This window comes from Argopecten irradians, chromosome 3 (assembly GCF_041381155.1).
Source record: "Argopecten irradians isolate NY chromosome 3, Ai_NY, whole genome shotgun sequence".
Taxonomy (NCBI): Eukaryota; Metazoa; Mollusca; class Bivalvia; order Pectinida; family Pectinidae; genus Argopecten; species Argopecten irradians.
Genome location: NC_091136.1, coordinates 2,353,950 through 2,372,382, shown reverse-complemented (window position 1 = coordinate 2,372,382; position 18,433 = coordinate 2,353,950). Strand labels below are relative to the sequence as shown.

Sequence of the window (18,433 nt, the reverse complement as noted above, 5' to 3'; positions counted from 1 at the left end):
GTGCATGCCTTGTTTAAGTGGAAGGTGTTGGTATTGTTGCTCGGTGTAAGATGTTGGGGATTATTTTTGTCCATGAATTATTTTGGGTATTATGAACTTAATTGGATCTACTTCATTATGAATCCCTTGAACTTATAGATAAGTTATAGGGTCAATGTTCGTTAATGATGATAACTGGCCTAACTAATGTTCTTTACACGTCCGGGGGATTTCATACTATAGGGTACAGAAAGGTCTATCTAAAAGAGAGGCAGTTAACATGTTTTCTCTTATCTTCTAAAAATCATTTCATAATGATAAATAAAATATTATAAATCCATGTAAAATTTATTGAATATATTCGTAAAATATACAGTATATTGCTTGTTACGGTCTCGACATCTAAATATAAAAAATAAAGAATGCAATGTTTTCGATAAAAAATATGTATTTGCAGTTAATGAGAATGTCTCAAAATAATAAAATCATATTCATAATCAATAATTATTATCTTTGCTATTGTATGGGGATATTACTGTGATCTTGATCAGGTTTAATACCAAATATGTTGTCATATTGACTGACAGTTGATGTAAGTAACTTGAGTGGCACATGATGTGTCCCCAATAGTTAGACACGTAATGGCAAAAGTACAAGTATGTCAACCACCATCAACCAATGTGGAAATCTATTTACAGTTCACACTTACATTACACATCTACTTATTGGTGTACAGTACATTTGTATAAGTAGCCTTACTCATACGCTTTCACCCGGTGCGTTTTGTTGTCAATATCCTCACAGCACATAAATAGTAACATCAACACAATTTTGTATATCTAGGGCAAATTGCAATTGAATTTCTTCTCCTGTGGAGTTACGATTTGTGAAAACCTTTCTATAGAAAGCCTTTCGGGATCAGATAAGTACAATGGTTATCTTGATAATGTTCTGTATATTGCAGGAATTGTGACTCCGGCTAAAACACCCTAGCGATTTATATAAATACTATACTCTCATAGCATAAATTTGTGTGTGTTTGATTACATTGTTGTCGTCTGTTTTAAACTATTCTTAGCTTAATACATTTACAAATGCTTTCAATGGCGAGTTTTAATTTATTATGTATGTATAGTTTAATTGTGAATTTTGGTCTATACCATTTTGAATGTATTTTGCAATGACCATGTGATATTCTACACAAACATACATGTTTGTCTAATAGTCGATTTCGACCATGTGGTATACACTTCTCACGATAAAATGCAAAGAAACGTTTTATAACGGTTTGTATAATAATTACTTTGCTCCATTAGCAGTAATAGGCAACAATTGTAGCTCTAAAGACGACACCATTTTCTGTCTAAAAGTCTTTTGAGCTACAATATTGCAGCTAACTTCTCATAAGACTGTTGTGTTTGTTTTTAGATTTGTTTGGAAGACAAAAATATAGATTGCTAGTTGACCAAAAAGATGTCTTTAAATTTTCATGATATATATTCGGTAATCATTACACCTGAATGTTTAGAGCTGCAATATTGTAGCTCAAAAGATTTTTAGACAGAAAATGGTGTCGTCTTTAGAGCTACAATTGGTGCCTATTACTGCTACATATATTGCAGCAAAGTAATTATTATACAAACCGTTATAAAACGTTTCTTTGCATTTTTATCGTTCTTTTTTATGTCGCTTACCTACTAGGGAACAGAACTGAGCTATATCAAATATCAAATTATCATCGATCATTTTTTACATAATACATATGAAGATCTTTCTGAAGGAAATTTATACGGCAAGTCCAAAAGTTGTGAATTTGACGTCTTGTGAGCGGTACGGTATATATTAAGAATGATAGTTATGTTTGTTTTCGACAAAAATAATATGTAAAAGCATGTATACGCTTAAAATAATTGGAAACCTACAAAAAGTGAAGAAAACTGTGCCCGAGTGATTTTCGGAGGCAGCGCTCCACTACGACACATAGGGACCAATTCGTACCCGGTCGAAAGGTATAGTAGGCCGGGTACGTATATTCATTCTACTGAATGCAATGTTGTTAATTTAGCTAATTTTTTGTTATTTAATATACAGAAAAATTAGCGTTGGATAATTTTGCATTGCTTGGTGGATATGCTAATCAAAGTAGATATGGATAGGTGAAGGCAGGTTGACAATCTGATAGATGAGTCGATTACTTGATTCGTCATTGCTAAAGTGCTACTTAGATGCGTGATACTAATTGGGAAAACTCCAACACTTTTATCCTTTCTTATTCATCTCTCCATGGGACAGTGCAATATATAACGGTATGAACTATTTATATTGTAGACATTTGATGGAAAGTCAATTCCATTCCGATCATTGCGTGACAAAGGCAAATAATTTGACACATCCTCACGAAATGTATATGTCTTTGTAACAGTGTCTGTACTGTCTGTACAGAATGTAAGTAATATGTTATTGATGAAATGTCAGCTCAGTGGTATATACAAATGGCGTTGTCGAAAGTACCATTAAGGTGACCAGATGGCGGTAGGTGGGGTAAATTATCCTTGATGACGTCTATGTTTCCTAATTACAAATGTTTTGCAGTACAGTGGTTCCGGATCCTTCCTAATAGTTGGTTTAAATGTCAGTCAATCCTCAGTGTCCAGTCTCGTCCCGCTGACATATTCTCAGTAGACCACGTCCGTCTACATTACGATATTCGTAATATCAGCCTGTGCAGTTAATAAGTAGTATGAAACTATAATTGATTAATATATGAGACAACAACAACAACAACACCATCACCAACCTACACAACACAACTTCATTCCGCCCCTCCTCCTCCTCCTCGTCATCAAATTAACATCAGCGTCAACCACAAACAGCGTGGTCCTAACTTCAATTTCATGGTGTAAAACAAGTACGTATTTATCCGCATGGTATGTTTAGGTTTAATTTGTTTTTCATGTGTTCATTTGAATGTTATGTAGTTTTAATCGATTTTGTTGAGCTGAAGGCGGTTACAATTGAGGAAATCATATGTGTATTAAAAAGGTATGGCTGTGTATTTTAAAAGATCAGAACATTCATTTTAACTTAAACCCAGGACCGTATACGGCTAATAATGTCTCTGAGAGGGGTGTTTTGGTATGAGGACCCTCTCTCCCACCAAACTCTGACTAATATTATTCACACACTACAATAAAAACTTTTGTTTTAATCTTAAATAAATAATTTTTAATTGTATTTAAAAACATATTTTTAATAATATAATAGGTATTCATATAGTCGTAGAACAATTATTCTTGTCTGCGTTTGTTTAAGGTAAAAGATTAATAGGACTATTTTACTATTATTACAAATGAAATTATCATAACTTAAAACGGATCTTTATGAAAAAGACATGCATATGTGTGTTACTTAAATCGTATATAGTCTGTAATTTGAATTAGATCAGGTCATGGCAATGTTGAATATAATGGAAATAACAACAACTTTTGATATAAGCATTCTCGTCACGCTATCTGGAATTTACGCGTAATATCATACTCTCAAAACACATTGACTTAACTTACTTCATAGGTATTTCTCGCCGGATTTACTAGTTTTCTAATATCTTAGAAGATGTTGTTTATCTGTACTGTTGACACTATAACCAGGTTGTAAAAACAGATACTGATTATTCGTTGTTGTATGTATTTCAAAATACAAGTTCAATAGCTTTAGTATACTATCCAAACAACGAAATATTTACAGGCATTTTGTTGTGCTTTCAGTGACTTAATTTATGATATTATTCTTTCTTTGGTCGGGTATAACACATATTCTATTTATCCCCAAACTATGCATATTGTTTTACTATTTACTAAAACAAATCACGTCATGCACTCAATAAAACTTGTTTTGATTGAAGTGTAATTTCCATCCTCTCTCGATTCTGATTGGTTGCATACGATTTCGAACTTTGGTTAACTCTTGATAGCGCATTTTTTAATGAATATATAACAGGTGGTTGTTTATTTCATACACGAACATCATACGATACATAAGATTAATCAAATATCTATCTATTTAGGCGCCACATTCTATAGCAACTACGTATGACACAATATGTAGATAAACGCCTCCTTGAATATAACGGCAAACAATTGACATATGATGATATAATGATATAAAAATTCAAAGTTTTTGAATTTTTCCCAACTGTTATTTAGCATGCTTATCTAAACGCAAACTAGTTTAAGATTTTCAAACCGGATAAGCAAGAGTTACATATTGCGAACCTCTAAATACAATGTATTTGATAATACATGTATATTAATACAATGTATATTTTTCTGAGTTGTTATATTATATACATTGAAATATACATTCTGTTTTTGTTACTTCTAGTTAAGCCAGCTGACAGAAGACAAAGTCCATGGTAAGTGTAATTTAAAAGTAATCCAACCCTCCTCTATCTCCTCTATAATGTGCATCTAATTAAACATCTAACATTTTAATATCATTTCATAACATCATTTGAGAATCCTTGTTATTGTACGTAAAGAATAGCTTTTTAAAATATATATATATTGATGATGACCTCAGAGGCACAATGCATATATAGCTAGATTACACTTTGCCCTTAGAAAGGAAAGTTATGCAAGCTAACGAGCTTGCAATCATGTCATAATGTTAGTATTAATTATGTGTATATTTTTTATTCTAATTTAGTTTTCTGTTTTGTTTAATGGTAATTACATTCATGCTGCAAATTATAGTACAATATGATAGTACCATGTGAAGATAGAGTGCAGAAGTTTGAGATATTCTATTTTGATGCGCTGTCTCCAAGTAGTGAATGTTTTTAGAAACACAGCAGGAATCCCATTGCTGATGTGATCGTTTCCTAGCTGCCACTGTCTAGCTTTTTTGATGGATTGGCGGTAGTTTTCTTGGCTCTACGGCAGCGCTACACATACAGGCATGAAAGTTGCTACATCAAAGTCACAATGGCTAGCTAATTATGCAGAGTTGTATATAGCTTTCGTTCTAGAGGCTAGAGTTCATATGTACACGGTGGTTAGAAAACTACCAATGTGTAGGCAAGGACCAATGTATTGTTAAGGTTCAAAGTCTCCACTCTCAATAGAGATCATAGGATTTTATAAAAACGTAAGTTCATCAGTCTAGTTTGTGATCGGAAACCAATCGCCATGTTTCGAGTGGACCCACAAGGTAAGCTTAAATGTACATTCATTGATATTTGAATTAAATTTATTTGAAATACATCACGACCACTAATGATAAGCTTTAAAGGGTGTTCATCGTCAAGAAAACTAAAATATTTGTCAATAATTAAACAAATATAAAAACGTTATGCAATGATATTTTTCTATCGTTTATACTTATTTTGATGTCCTATATATACTTACTGTATACATTCTTGCTGCAGTGTATCTATTCTTACCGCTAATGAGCCTAATATCCCTTCTTTAACTATATACTAATGGACTCATATAGTTATCAAGTATCATCTACAGTTACTGTAGTATACCAGAAGTGGATACTAACTAGTGGATAATAATAATGATTCATACGGCACCAACAGTAATTGTACAATCTTATATACTAAAAATCTGTTTAAGTATCACGTCCATTCTCTATATAAATGAAAGGCTTTTGCACTAGGGAAGAAAAATATTGATAAAGTCAGTCAATATGATGGAGGATCTTGATAGTTTCGACATTTTCTTGTCGGCCATAATGGCATCATTAATTGTTCTCACACCTCTGAAGTCATTAAGAGTATACCAGAGGTCACTTTGGCTTTGTTAGTTTACATAATGATAAGTCAATTTAACTATTTTCATAAACAATGATTTTATCAGATTTTAGATCAGAAGAATTAATGGCAATATAGGCAATACGTTCAATACTGTTTATGTATAGGACATATCATACGGGCTAGCATATATTGGTTATTACGTCATTATTATTAAGATGTCAAAATAGTGTTATTACAAATGCCTTTTACAATATTTTTAGTGTAGCCGTATGACATAGAAATTTGCAATTTTAAACTGAAAAACTTTTTGACCATTTTTGAAAGTTTAAACGTTATTGTAAATTGCCTTAGATGATTGTTGTATTTTTAGAAACAATTGATAGTGTACTGATTGTTAATAGTTAATGATGAGTATATTTGCAATAACGCCATGTATACAGTGACAGCGTGATTTATGTATCATTATGGTTTTTTTTATTTTAAAATGAGGTATATGACCGCTGGAATGCGGGTTCGAATCCCATATGGGGCAGTTCCCATGTACTGACCGCTGGTTGGTGTATTTTCTCCGGGTACTCCAGCTATCCTCCATTAACAAACCTGGCACGTCCTTATATGATCCTGGCTGTTGATAGGACGTTTAAACTAATAAAACGAAAAAATATAAAGTTGTGGAATATCCGTCGTTGTCATTCAGTTCGACAGTTATACCATTAATGCATAAAACAAATTTGAAACTGCAATTTACAATTCCCCTTAAGTTTTTAGATACTGAATAGTTGAATTAGATTAAATATTCAAAAGTATTAAAATAAAGTTGCATTTTCAAAAAAAGAATGAATATATGTTTAAACAATAAATAAGGTAATGTTGATACCATTTTAAACAGTTAATTTTATCATTTAGCCAAAGTTGAATACGTGAATTACGGAAAATTAAATAGAAACCAACTATTTACAGTGTGTTTTAAGGAAAACAATGCGCATATGTTTCTAATTGATAGTTCTTAGACGTAGTAATGCGAGATATTTTGTGACGTCAGTGTTTCTTGTGCACTCGTTAGATGTAAAACATATTACAGGAATATACCTATCTGCCTATATTCATCTGTTCCACCTGTTATTAACCCTTGAACAAAGATCATGCCCAGGTATTCTTTATTTGCATGTTAGAAAAAGAATAAAAATTAGAAACCATTATCAGTGTAAACCGAAATAAAGCCTACCACCCCCACAAAAATATGTATCATTTGGCATTTATACTGTATGAAGGCTATCTTCGTTTAGCATAGTACATATGTATATCCCAAGTGTAAAAGAGGTCATCTGCCCAAAACCAAGATTGTTTTATTAGTTTAGAACATACTAAACTTTTAATTATATTTTCTGTTTGTTATCTTGCGTGTATCATCACTTCATTGAATTTGAATGTGACAATATAATTCATTTATCAATCACTCGGTATGTCAACTGTTTGTTTCTATTTGACATTGTGGCTTGTACTAAGTCACATTTGGTGGTGGAGTAACTCTCATTTGTTTTACTTATTACAAGACGACTCTAGGTAGTCTGTGTTATTACAGTCTCCCCCTCGTACCTGTCAGCGTAATATACAATGACGATGTTCATATCCGCCATCTGGTTAACGCCATACGATGCTAGTCCTCATCAAACTATGTGTACAGCCGTTCTCAGCACATCGAGTCAACACAATACACATGTTATATGTCAAATAGTCTATTTCCGTTGTCTATGAAAAAGAGAGTACAGTCAAAATAATCCGTGTGTAATAGTAGAAGTGTTCTTACAAGACTACAAGATTATGTAGTGTCAGAGACACCGTAGGGAAATATGTCAGATCCACGATTGTATTATGGCAATAGGAACATTGTATGTCATTTATTAAAAGCAATGCAAAATACAAAAGTCTACCAAAATAGATTGTTATTGTTATGAAAATGTCCTTGAGCTCGAATACATGTTATACATGTATTTAACTTTCATTTGGATCATATTAATATATCTTTTTATTCTTGTCATATTGTGACGACCATTTGTTACCGCCATCAATAAAGACCCCGCATTTAGTCGTGTTTACAATCATGAAGTTGGGGCAGCAGATACCATTTTCAAGATTTGGAGTCATGCAATAACGTACACAGAAAATGCATGAAAAAAAAATATGTGGATCTTCTTTCGAGCGTCACATTGCGTTCCCAACTAAGTTTATATATGATGAAAAATGAAAAGCAACGAAAGAAAACAGCATTAAATTAAAATCGTCGTAAAGAAAATATTTACTAGTAGCTATGCAATCCTACAGCCGATTAGTTATTCAATACTCAATACACGAGGAGACATGTTTCTAGTGTATATAACGTACAGTTTAATTATCTAGCTTCACCCTGTTGTAAACGTTGATCCATATTCTTCAGAGGCAAAAGTGTTTGGTACGCGTAAAAAATGTGATATGGATCTGATCTTGAAACAACATAAGGCGGGACAGCGGTCGGCTAGTGGTAAAAATGTTCCCCCACTGCTGGGTACATAGCAAGCTCCAAATCTATCATAATTGGTGTCATGGACTGACTGTAGGTCGGCGGTTTTTTAATACTCCGGCTTTATTCAACTCTAGACTCATGATGTCCTAAAATAACCACGGCTATTAATAGGACATTCAGAAAACAAACCTATATTTTCAAAGAACTACATTGTGTACTTTAAAACCATTATCAGCTCATAATGACTTTCCTTTTACAATCCTTATGATACTTCAAACTGTTCGGAAATAGAAATATATGTTTTATCTAACATATCCTGTATGATTCTTTTTTATTATTTGTAGCTTACGTCTTTTTCTTTATCTTTATTGAAGCAAATGTACAATGTAACTCTATTAAGGTTTACATCTAAAACAAAAACAAAACCGTGATCGTATCATTGGTTCGTGAGATTGGATTCACGTAATTATTCTTTGTTGTAGATTATTATACCTCCTTGTTGTAATCGGGTATAGGTATTGTTAGGAACATCATGAAACCACGGTGTTGGTGGTCTTATATACATAAAACATTATATTAATCGGCTCAACATCATAAGGATATTTATTATTATAGCCTTTGTTCCAAATCAGCCAGCTTTAATCATTACTTTAAGCATACATTTTTGGTCTAATAGTAGTTTTATGGTAATAAATAGGTCCAAGTTACATTCTAAGTTGTCAAGTTGATACGGGGTGAAATAAAACTGTATAGACAATTGTTTGGAGGTTTCAAAAAGTGTATGAGAGGAATTAGAAAAAAATAGCACTTAACTTTATCGTCATTGAGCTTAAATTGAACCCATACTAAATTTCTTTAAATATTAGTTGAAAATCCGGGAATTTTTTACTTATCTATGTGATAAACCAAAAAGAACAAGAGTCCGATTGTGATATAATTTTGAGATGACGAAATTCCTCACCGTCCCCCACCGCTTCGTTACTCATTAAATTTCGATGTGAAGTTACAAAAGGTATTTTCATAGATACTTAGTTATTTTCATTTCGTTACTTTCCCTAACCTCTAGTCCCATTTATATACAGACGCATTATTTGGTGATAGTTAACTATATCTTACCAACTGTTGATGTGAAAATAAATTAACACTCAGAAGCCCGCAAACTAGGCAAAATCTATATCTTACGTAGCATGAACTGTACAATGAATACCGTTGAAGATCTGTTGTTGACAATGCCGATAAATAATCGCCATTTCTAATTGTATCTCGTGTATAAATACAATAAAGGGTAAAAAGCTGGTCTAATGATAAGTCTACGTCTGGCTTACTTAGATGATATGACTATGACACTTTTACAAGATCAAGTAGTATATCATAAGGAAGCTGTTGGCCTTTCTAATACCGTAATATTGTTATAAATGACAACACAAAACGTGTATATACCCTGGTATTGCTATTGTGATACTTTACAAGTACAAGTATTATGTTCATTTAAGTTATGATAAAATTCCCTCCTGCATATTTGTTTTATTTACGCGGTTTATATGAGCGGTACCATTATTGGCAAAGCTACAGGTAAACTAAAATATGACTCACGGATGTCTGTTATTTATAAACGTAAAACAAGCCTTTTACATTGAGAAGATGGAAAAGCACTTTTTTAATTTGATAACTATATTACTACAAGTTATAACCGATGGTTGATCCGAATGACGGCGTGCTAAAGGTTGACACAGTGATCTACTAAAACCTAATGCGGTAGTATGTATGACAAAACCACTAACATATCTTTGTATGGTAACAAAATCGAAAAGAAACAATCACCAAATTAATTCCATATTCGCTAAATGTGATAACTGACATTTATCGGACTTTCTTTTAAAAATAAATTTCATTTTATACAAATATTTGCAAACTTTGTACGAAGAAATCCGCCACATTACATCGACATCGATGACGTCATGGAAGAAAACATTATTGATGGCGTCATATCTACGTCATTGATAATGCCTTAAATAGAAAATATTGCGTTGGAATGTGAAAGTTAATATGACATCAAAGTATATTTTTGATAACATATTTTTTTATTTTGGAACAGAATATAAAGAGGCATTTAATATGTATGATAAGGACCATGACGGAATCATCTCGACCCAGAAGTTGGGAGCGGTATTGAGGGCATTAGGACACAACCCTACTGAGATTGAAATGCAGGAAATGATTGACGAGATAGACTCAGAAGGTAGGATATCAACAGGACAGACGAGTTGTTTTAAACATACGAAACGTGAATAATATTCCAACCTGATAGTTTCCTCTTTTTATTTTATGTACGTGATTCCATGCTTGGGTAGTTCAAGGGCAGTTCATTTTATATTAACTCTTAATTAAACATTGAGTGTCCTAACAGTTAGGACAGTTCATTTTATGTTAACTTTTGTTTATCTAATTCTGATTGTGTAGGGTGGTGTGATTAATTAATTTGATTTTTGTATTCAACAGAATTCTTGCCTTGTTATCATTTTTTCAACAAATCCAGTATCTAAGAATCCTTAGGAAGCTTTTCAGCAGAACTGTATATATGTTTCATCATTTTTTTAGTCTTTCGCACCTTATATACTTTTCAGTTTTATGTTATTAAGTTTGTTCGATAAACATACTACTGTAGCGTGTTTCACTAGTACAATGTGACGACTGTAACGTCAGATATATACAAAACGGTACCTTTTACAAAGGGTGAGAACTCACATAGTTTATGCCTGTTGTTCAATCCTTTTTCAAATAATTTCTCGCCTTCAAATTTGAAATTAAAAAACGCTTCATTCCTGATTTCTAGATTTCAAGATGGCAGAACAACAAAATGTTTCCTTTATACATGTATGGCAACTTTATAAAGGATTTCAGAAACTTTGAGGCCAATGTGACAAAACATTAAAGTTTCAAAAACGTTATAAAAATAAGAAATTATGAAATCATATCTTTTGTGTCTTACACAATATTTAAATTTTAACTGCAAACCCATTAGGAAACTATCCGTTTATTTTGACGTCAAGCAGTAGTTAAACGACCGCAGGGCTTTTGCAACCTACTTCTTAATATAAATCAGAGATTTATATTATGTTTTGTCAAACTATTTCTAAATGTTGACTCAATCTCTCGGTAGATCACCACGTAATTGAAACTCCTGAGCTATCAGTTATATCATATGATGTACGATGATAAACATGCAGTTTGTCTCGCGTACGGCGTTTATCAAGATCATACATGTTATCCTAGGTACCGATCAGAGCAGTTTTTCCTTAAATAACAACGGTCATTACAATGGTATATCTCAATAAAGTGAGTGTTATTTTATCACCTCGTCTGTACTTGACAGGCTGAGACAGCCAAGATCTCAAGTTGCCGGATGCATATGCTCAAGTGCGGCACTATCACGTTGCAAGTGTTATAATATTGAATATGATATTGGGCAAATGTTCAAGCATTTAAGATTTTGTTACAGCAGATGGTTTCAAATATATGTTAAGTATGGTTATAGTTATATTTAATATCAGGCAGCATTGTGAACAAGTCCTTTACAACACTGTTTTAAGAGCCAGTATTATGCCTCTCAAAATTTCGTTTCCCTGAAAGTACTTTTATAATTAACATTAAATTTCTTTTCGTAATTATTCTGTATTTGCATATTACAGAGTTATCTGCCTTTGCGGGTAGGTATTGATTGTGACGTCATGTGTTTGAGAGCGTAACATCATACTTTTCGGAGAAAACGATATAAATTGCTCCCAAATAGTGACGTTACAATAAGAGAAACCTATCCGCAAGTGAGGTAATATACAAAAACGGGATATATAATATGTATAAAAGCAAATATATCAATATGAAGTTTTACTGTACTTGTGATCTTGTTGCGCAATATTCCTTATCCCTGTGTGTCATGGAGTATTTAGCAACCGGTTTTACGGATTGTACTAGATGTACCCACTATAATATATAAATATAAAAAACCACGTACAAGCTCATCAGATGTAATATGTATACATGTCTGTGTGTCTAAACCTTTGGAAACGTATCATCTACGGCGTTTCTAGGCTAATGGGTTAAGAGTAACATCATATGCTGCATGTAATTTACATCATGTGCCAGATTCTGAACAAAATTATTATATATATGAAAACTTGGCTCTCTTTTAGATTTTGATAATCTTTATCTGAAAACTCTTGTTTGACAGCGTGCCACAAACGATGATATGAGCATTACGCAACTTTTTTTCTTTCGTACCAGATGGAAATATTTCTATAATATGCCTGTCTGTCGGATGTCAATTAAATTGTGTTTGGTAGATAGGTTAACGTTGATTAATATCTTCTCCAACATTCCCCTACTGAGTATCACAATGTGGAATTTATAGGATATTTCAGGCCCTGCATCCAATGATATATATAAATAAACATGATATAGTATAATACTGTCACTATAAGGTGTACATTAATAATCGGTTTTCGATAGGTGTAAACGTTCAGAATAACGTGAGAATGATAGAAGGGAATAAGGATAATTACGCCAAGCTCATTCTGTCACAGAAATGTCTCAATCGCGTATCGTTGCGTCGTTTCCGCAGGTTTTTTCTCTCCTTTTTTAAAGGTATTTCATCTGCAAAGATATAACCAGGCAAACAATTTACATGTTAAAGTCACACGTCTAGAGATAGAACTACATTAATAGTGTTTAACTAAACCAACTTATGTCCAGATGTATTCACGATGTTTAAGATAATAACAAGATTCTTACTTGAATTGTTTCAATTATTCTTACAGGATAAGGTTATTTGATTCGCTAATTATCTTTAATTCAATCATATCTCAGCCTTCGTGTAGGGTTATTTTAATATGAAATGTGATATTTAACAAGTCTTTTGTATTTATCTATTTTTATTTTACAAAAGACTGTTATATTCGTTTTCAGATACTGGTTCTGTGGACTTTGAGAGTTTTCTTGACGTCGTTATGAGTCGTGATATCGATGATGAAGACCACGAGAGGGCGCTGCGTGAAGCCTTTAAAATGTTTGACAGGGACGGAAATGGTTACATTGACGCTGAGGAATTGAGGCTTTGTATGATGAACCTCGGAGAGAAGCTTACTCAGGAAGAGGTGGAGGAAATGATACGTGAAGTAGATGTAGATTTTGATGGAAGAATGAACTATGAAGGTATACTACCCTCGTTCAATGCACGCGAGCATTTTGATATTATATACCAATCTCTCATTCAAATGTGGGGAACGCAATGCACCACGGCAGAGATTGACTATGTACATGTATCCGGTTCGAAATGTTACCATTATTAAAACATATTATATTAAAATCAAAGAGATGGTCCTTCGCATTGCCACCTGTAAGGAATGTGCGCAAGGTGGTTCAGTAACCTTATTTGTTTATAGTTGTTGTTTTTTTTCTAAAGGTCAGTGCCTGCAATAAGGTGGGTCCAATGCTTTATAAAATAAATATTTATATCTGTATTTATATAAATATATATGTTTACAGTAAGACCTTTAAACCTAAACTGTTATTCCTCATTTCATTATGCGGCAAATGACCGTAACATGTAAATAAATAATAATAAACAATGTAGTGGTTCATATCATACTTATGTTATAACACTATATTTTAACTGACTGACAAATAGCAAACTATACGACAAACCGTAAATATTTATACAGCGAATGTTAAAAGTGGTTATTATTTATCAGTATACAACATATAGATAAATGCATTGACTGTGATGAAATTCGATGGGTATACAACTGTACTTGGTTGATACCCACTCTATCATGTCAGCTGCGGATGTTGTGGTTCCATCGCACGCGCGGTAATGATTTACACGTGCATCCTACAGCTGTGTACAAAGTATAAATAGCATACATCACAGACATTAAAGGTGAAGTTTTAATAAAGAGATTACACGTGAGAGAGAAATAAAATCTGTTCCATCAAATAGATTACTATGTTGGATAAAAGTATCATGTATATTTGGTTTCCGTTACAAGATCTTGGATCTTTATGTTTACTTAAAGCATTGCTATTTTTTGCAATGGATAGTGTCTGCTTAGTGTCAAGAAATCAAAGTGATAGATAAGCCGTTATTGACTTTTCGAATGAATGTTTAGTAAGTTACAATAAGAAAATGGAATTAATCGTCGTTCAATAAAGACGCATTATTTTAAAATAAAAATGTTGAATTGGAAGAGATAAAAGACCGAGACCCTGTGTAATATTGATATGAACAGATAAAATTCTGTGGAAATTGGTTCGAAAAAGTATCGAAAAAGCCATAGATTTTCCTGGCTTTTTGACATAAAGTGATTCAAAACTTATTTTTCTTTTTCAGAATTTGTCAAGCTGATGTGTACGAAGTATCCGCTTACATAGCTGCAAAATCGTATTCATAACAGACGGTTTCCTTCGAATAACTTCAAATCTGTTGTCAGTGATCCTTCACATTTCACGTCACTGCAATGACGTCATACCATGACATGATGCTACGGTACGACTTAACGAAAATCGGACACTGTGAGACTGAATTCATTTAGTCTATAATGCACGTGATTCGATACGGATCACGTGATCATGACAATACTATCGTATATTGGATTGTGGTTTATTGTAGAATGATGCTCCAAAAGTTGTCATTTTATTCATCTTACTAAAATGTTACACTGACATTTTCATTGCAACTTGATTTCCATAGAACATAGAAATTGAGCAGAACAAGATGTTTCATAGGTGCAAAAAGAAAAGAACGCATTGTTTTGTAAAACGCATGGAATAATGTCTACAAAGGTATTTTTTGCTAAAATCGTTGTGCCCACTAAAATGGTGTTGTTATGAATGAAGGTGAAATGTTTTCTGTTTTTTTATATTTGAGGAATTTTTCTAAGACGATTTCTTATAAAAGCATTTGCTATCCAAGTTTTCACAGGTTGTTTAGTAATCTCCGCACAAAGAGAGCAACGATGAATGTCATAACCATTACTTACCATACATACTGTAAGCCAAAATATTAACGTCAGTGTGAAATGTGTCTAAGGGGACGAAGCCAAGAACACTGCCCACACACTCGCTCTTACAGAGGAATATCGGAACATGCGGAAGGATGAGAAGAAAACTTTATCATTCGATGCCTTAGCTACTCTGAATATTTAATTAACGTGTTCCTCCTTGGTAGCGATATATGATTGCTCTCAGCGACAAAGTGAAAAAACAATACCTGTTTAAATGTAAAAGAGACGCACCTGGTGGAATTATACAACTGACCTCGGCGAAAACTTGACAAAGCCTTTGTAGGATGATGAAGGATGATTTATATATGAAATATGTAGATTTGAGGGAAAGGTTTTCCTGCAATAATGAAACTTTCCAAATAATTGTCCAATTTTCAATACATTTTGTAATCATTTAGTCATATGTTGAAGTTCATTCTATTTACTACGAAGACAATATCATGGTAAACACCATCCTAGATACTCCAGGGGTTTCGATCACTTAGTATATCTACAACTTCGACAATTTTATAGTAAAAATGAATGCAGCTCAAAGAAAAAATCTGAACCAACCACAGGTCAGGCCTTTGAAGACTACAGAAAGAGAGACCCGTAATTTCAATGGCACGCAGCCAACCACAGTGTACCTTTATACGGCTCTTCTGATTCTACCTGTTCTGTGATCGTAAGTGATCAGAACCCCTTGAGTATCGAGGATGTGTAAACACTGGTTGTTTTTTTAATAACATAATTATGTATTATTATACCTCTGTCTAATTCCTTCCCATATTATTATTATCACAGTCCGTTTATATTGTTATGTTTTTGTACATATTTGCATTTTACATGAATTTTCTTGAGTGTATGATCGGTAAACTTGACCTATATTTATTTGAATGCGTATTTGAGAAAACAGGGAGAGCGTTATGTTTGTTATTTGTTACGCACAACCCCATGTTTGTTTTTCTGTAATTCCCTTCGAACGAATCGTTAAGCCCAATATCGCACGACTAGAAGATGAATCACATTATATCTTTTAATGTTTTATATTTTGTAAATATAAAAACTTGATATATACTCCTTAATAAGTACCTTTGATATAGAAATCCTTCATTAGTTTGCTAATTGATTTATATGGCAATCGATTTTGGCAGGTTTCAGCTATGAAATATAGAGAGTCTAGATCTATGAATGACATTGTATGTAATATGGAATGTATTTAACGAATTCAATAATTTGATACGTCACGCGCTTTTTAGTGGCATATCAAATTATTTTACGACTTTAATAATTTCATATTACGTAAAATTTACGAATGTGAGATTATATTAATCACATAAGTAGTATTTATGTATATATAGAGAAAACCTTCGAAACCTTGGTTTCCATATACTTTATTATGACGTCATTTTGTGACGTCACAAGAGTGTTATTACACGAATGTGGTACGATTTGTATGATATGGTAGTTCATGTATGACATGGTTGAACTGGTTATATTTGTGATAAATACTACTCAAAACTATTAATTATAATCAACTGCATCAAGTGTATTATGATGTCCATTGATTATATCCTCTATATTTCAACACTGTTAATATAATTTCTGTTCTTGTCTTCACTTGAACTATGTATTGTGGGTTCTAGTCAGAATATGTCCTTCTTGTCATGTATTTAAGACATTTTGCTGTTGTCAAATATAGCGACTATTCTAATAGACTATGCAAAGTTTTGGTTATCTAATAACTTTCATCGCTCAATGGTTTGCTATTGCCATGGATGATTGTTCATTAAACACATGTTTTGTATTTATCAAATGAGATGATTGATAGGTACAAACAATAATCAAAATATTTGAAGTTAAAAATAAGCGGATATCATGAATCAAATAATATAAATGTTTAATGTGTAAACTGCAACTAACAATTTCGTATTAATGCGAACTATAACATTAGTGTATCGACGCGAAAAGACATGAGCAGATTTCGCTTCCCCAAAACTAGAACATACTATGCTGTGAAAGGAGGCATCATAAGAAAGAACTAAGAATACAATTTACCTGTTGTAAAAACCAAGACTATGTCAACACGGGTTAACGAATATGTCGGACATCCTCCGTGTCCCGTGGACTGATAATAAACTACTCACATATATGTATACAAAGATACCAACGGGGCTATAAAAAGTAAACAAACTAAAAAACGATGGTTTGTGAGATACCATCAAAACAACAGGGGTGATGGCGAATAGTGGTTGTAAAGTCTTTTGTGGTGTCCTAGGGCCTAATGACAGTGGGGCTGTTATGTGATGAAAATGTAATAGATACTGTAAAACAGATCACTGTAAACATTTAACACGAACAAACCAAGCATAGGACATTTTATTATTTCAGTTTATCAAAATCACACTTCCATACTATAGTAATTGGACTAAGACGATAAACGATATACAGTTTAACATAAAGAACACTTCTATTTTATTTTCAGTTAGCTTTCTACACTAAGATGTTGTGAGCGATATTCCTAGCCGAAATAGCTTGAGATTTGTTACAAAGTGACTCACTAGTTCAGTGCGTGTTTATTTATGAGATATTGTTTTTTCTTAATAAAAGTGTAAAATACCATTGCTGCACCGTCTTAAGTTTTATTTGACTTGTGTATTTTACTTACAAATAAAACGAGAGCGTAAAAACAACATATATATAAATGTGATGTAACTATATATTATGATTTTTTGTAATTATTATTCAAAATTTGTATTTGAAAGCAGTGTATATGTTATATGTATAAATGACCAGTTTAAATGATGCAGAGAGTATCAACGCTACATGAGTAAAGTTTGACATGTCATTAAGGCTACCTATTTAATTAAGTCACTAAGATACTTGATATAACGATCTTCTTTTTACGTAATACACAAACCACTGTCATAAAAACGTAAAATAACTGCGAACAATATCAAAGTGTATCATTATAATGATAAGCTCAGCTGGTCGACATTAGGTACAATCGCAGGGCTATGTTAACTACATCTTAAGACGTCAATGGTATGGGTTATTCGTTTTAATTGTCCTCAAAAATTATGTTAAAGCGAATTTATGGATCACACTGGAAAAAAATAAAAAGATTGAATTTCTATTTTATTTTGAAAACATGATCAT

At 32.7% G+C, this 18,433-nt stretch overlaps 1 protein-coding gene across 3 annotated transcripts in view; it reads left to right on the top strand.

Annotated features, from left to right (window-relative positions):
- Positions 1 to 17,898, top strand: part of LOC138317271 (uncharacterized) — a 30,926-nt gene extending 13,028 nt beyond the window's left edge. For 2 of the 3 annotated variants that reach the window (XM_069258829.1, XM_069258828.1), the window contains exons 2-5: positions 4,360 to 4,390; positions 10,333 to 10,476; positions 13,200 to 13,445; positions 14,623 to 17,898. In XM_069258829.1, coding sequence (XP_069114930.1) covers positions 4,360 to 4,390; positions 10,333 to 10,476; positions 13,200 to 13,445; positions 14,623 to 14,663 — 462 coding nt within the window. In that variant the 3' untranslated portion in view covers positions 14,664 to 17,898. Of the gene's footprint in view, positions 1 to 4,359; positions 4,391 to 4,876; positions 5,188 to 10,332; positions 10,477 to 13,199; positions 13,446 to 14,622 lie in introns of those variants that run through there. The other variant, XM_069258830.1, reaches the window with a different exon arrangement.
- The last annotated feature ends 535 nt before the right edge of the window (positions 17,899 to 18,433 follow it).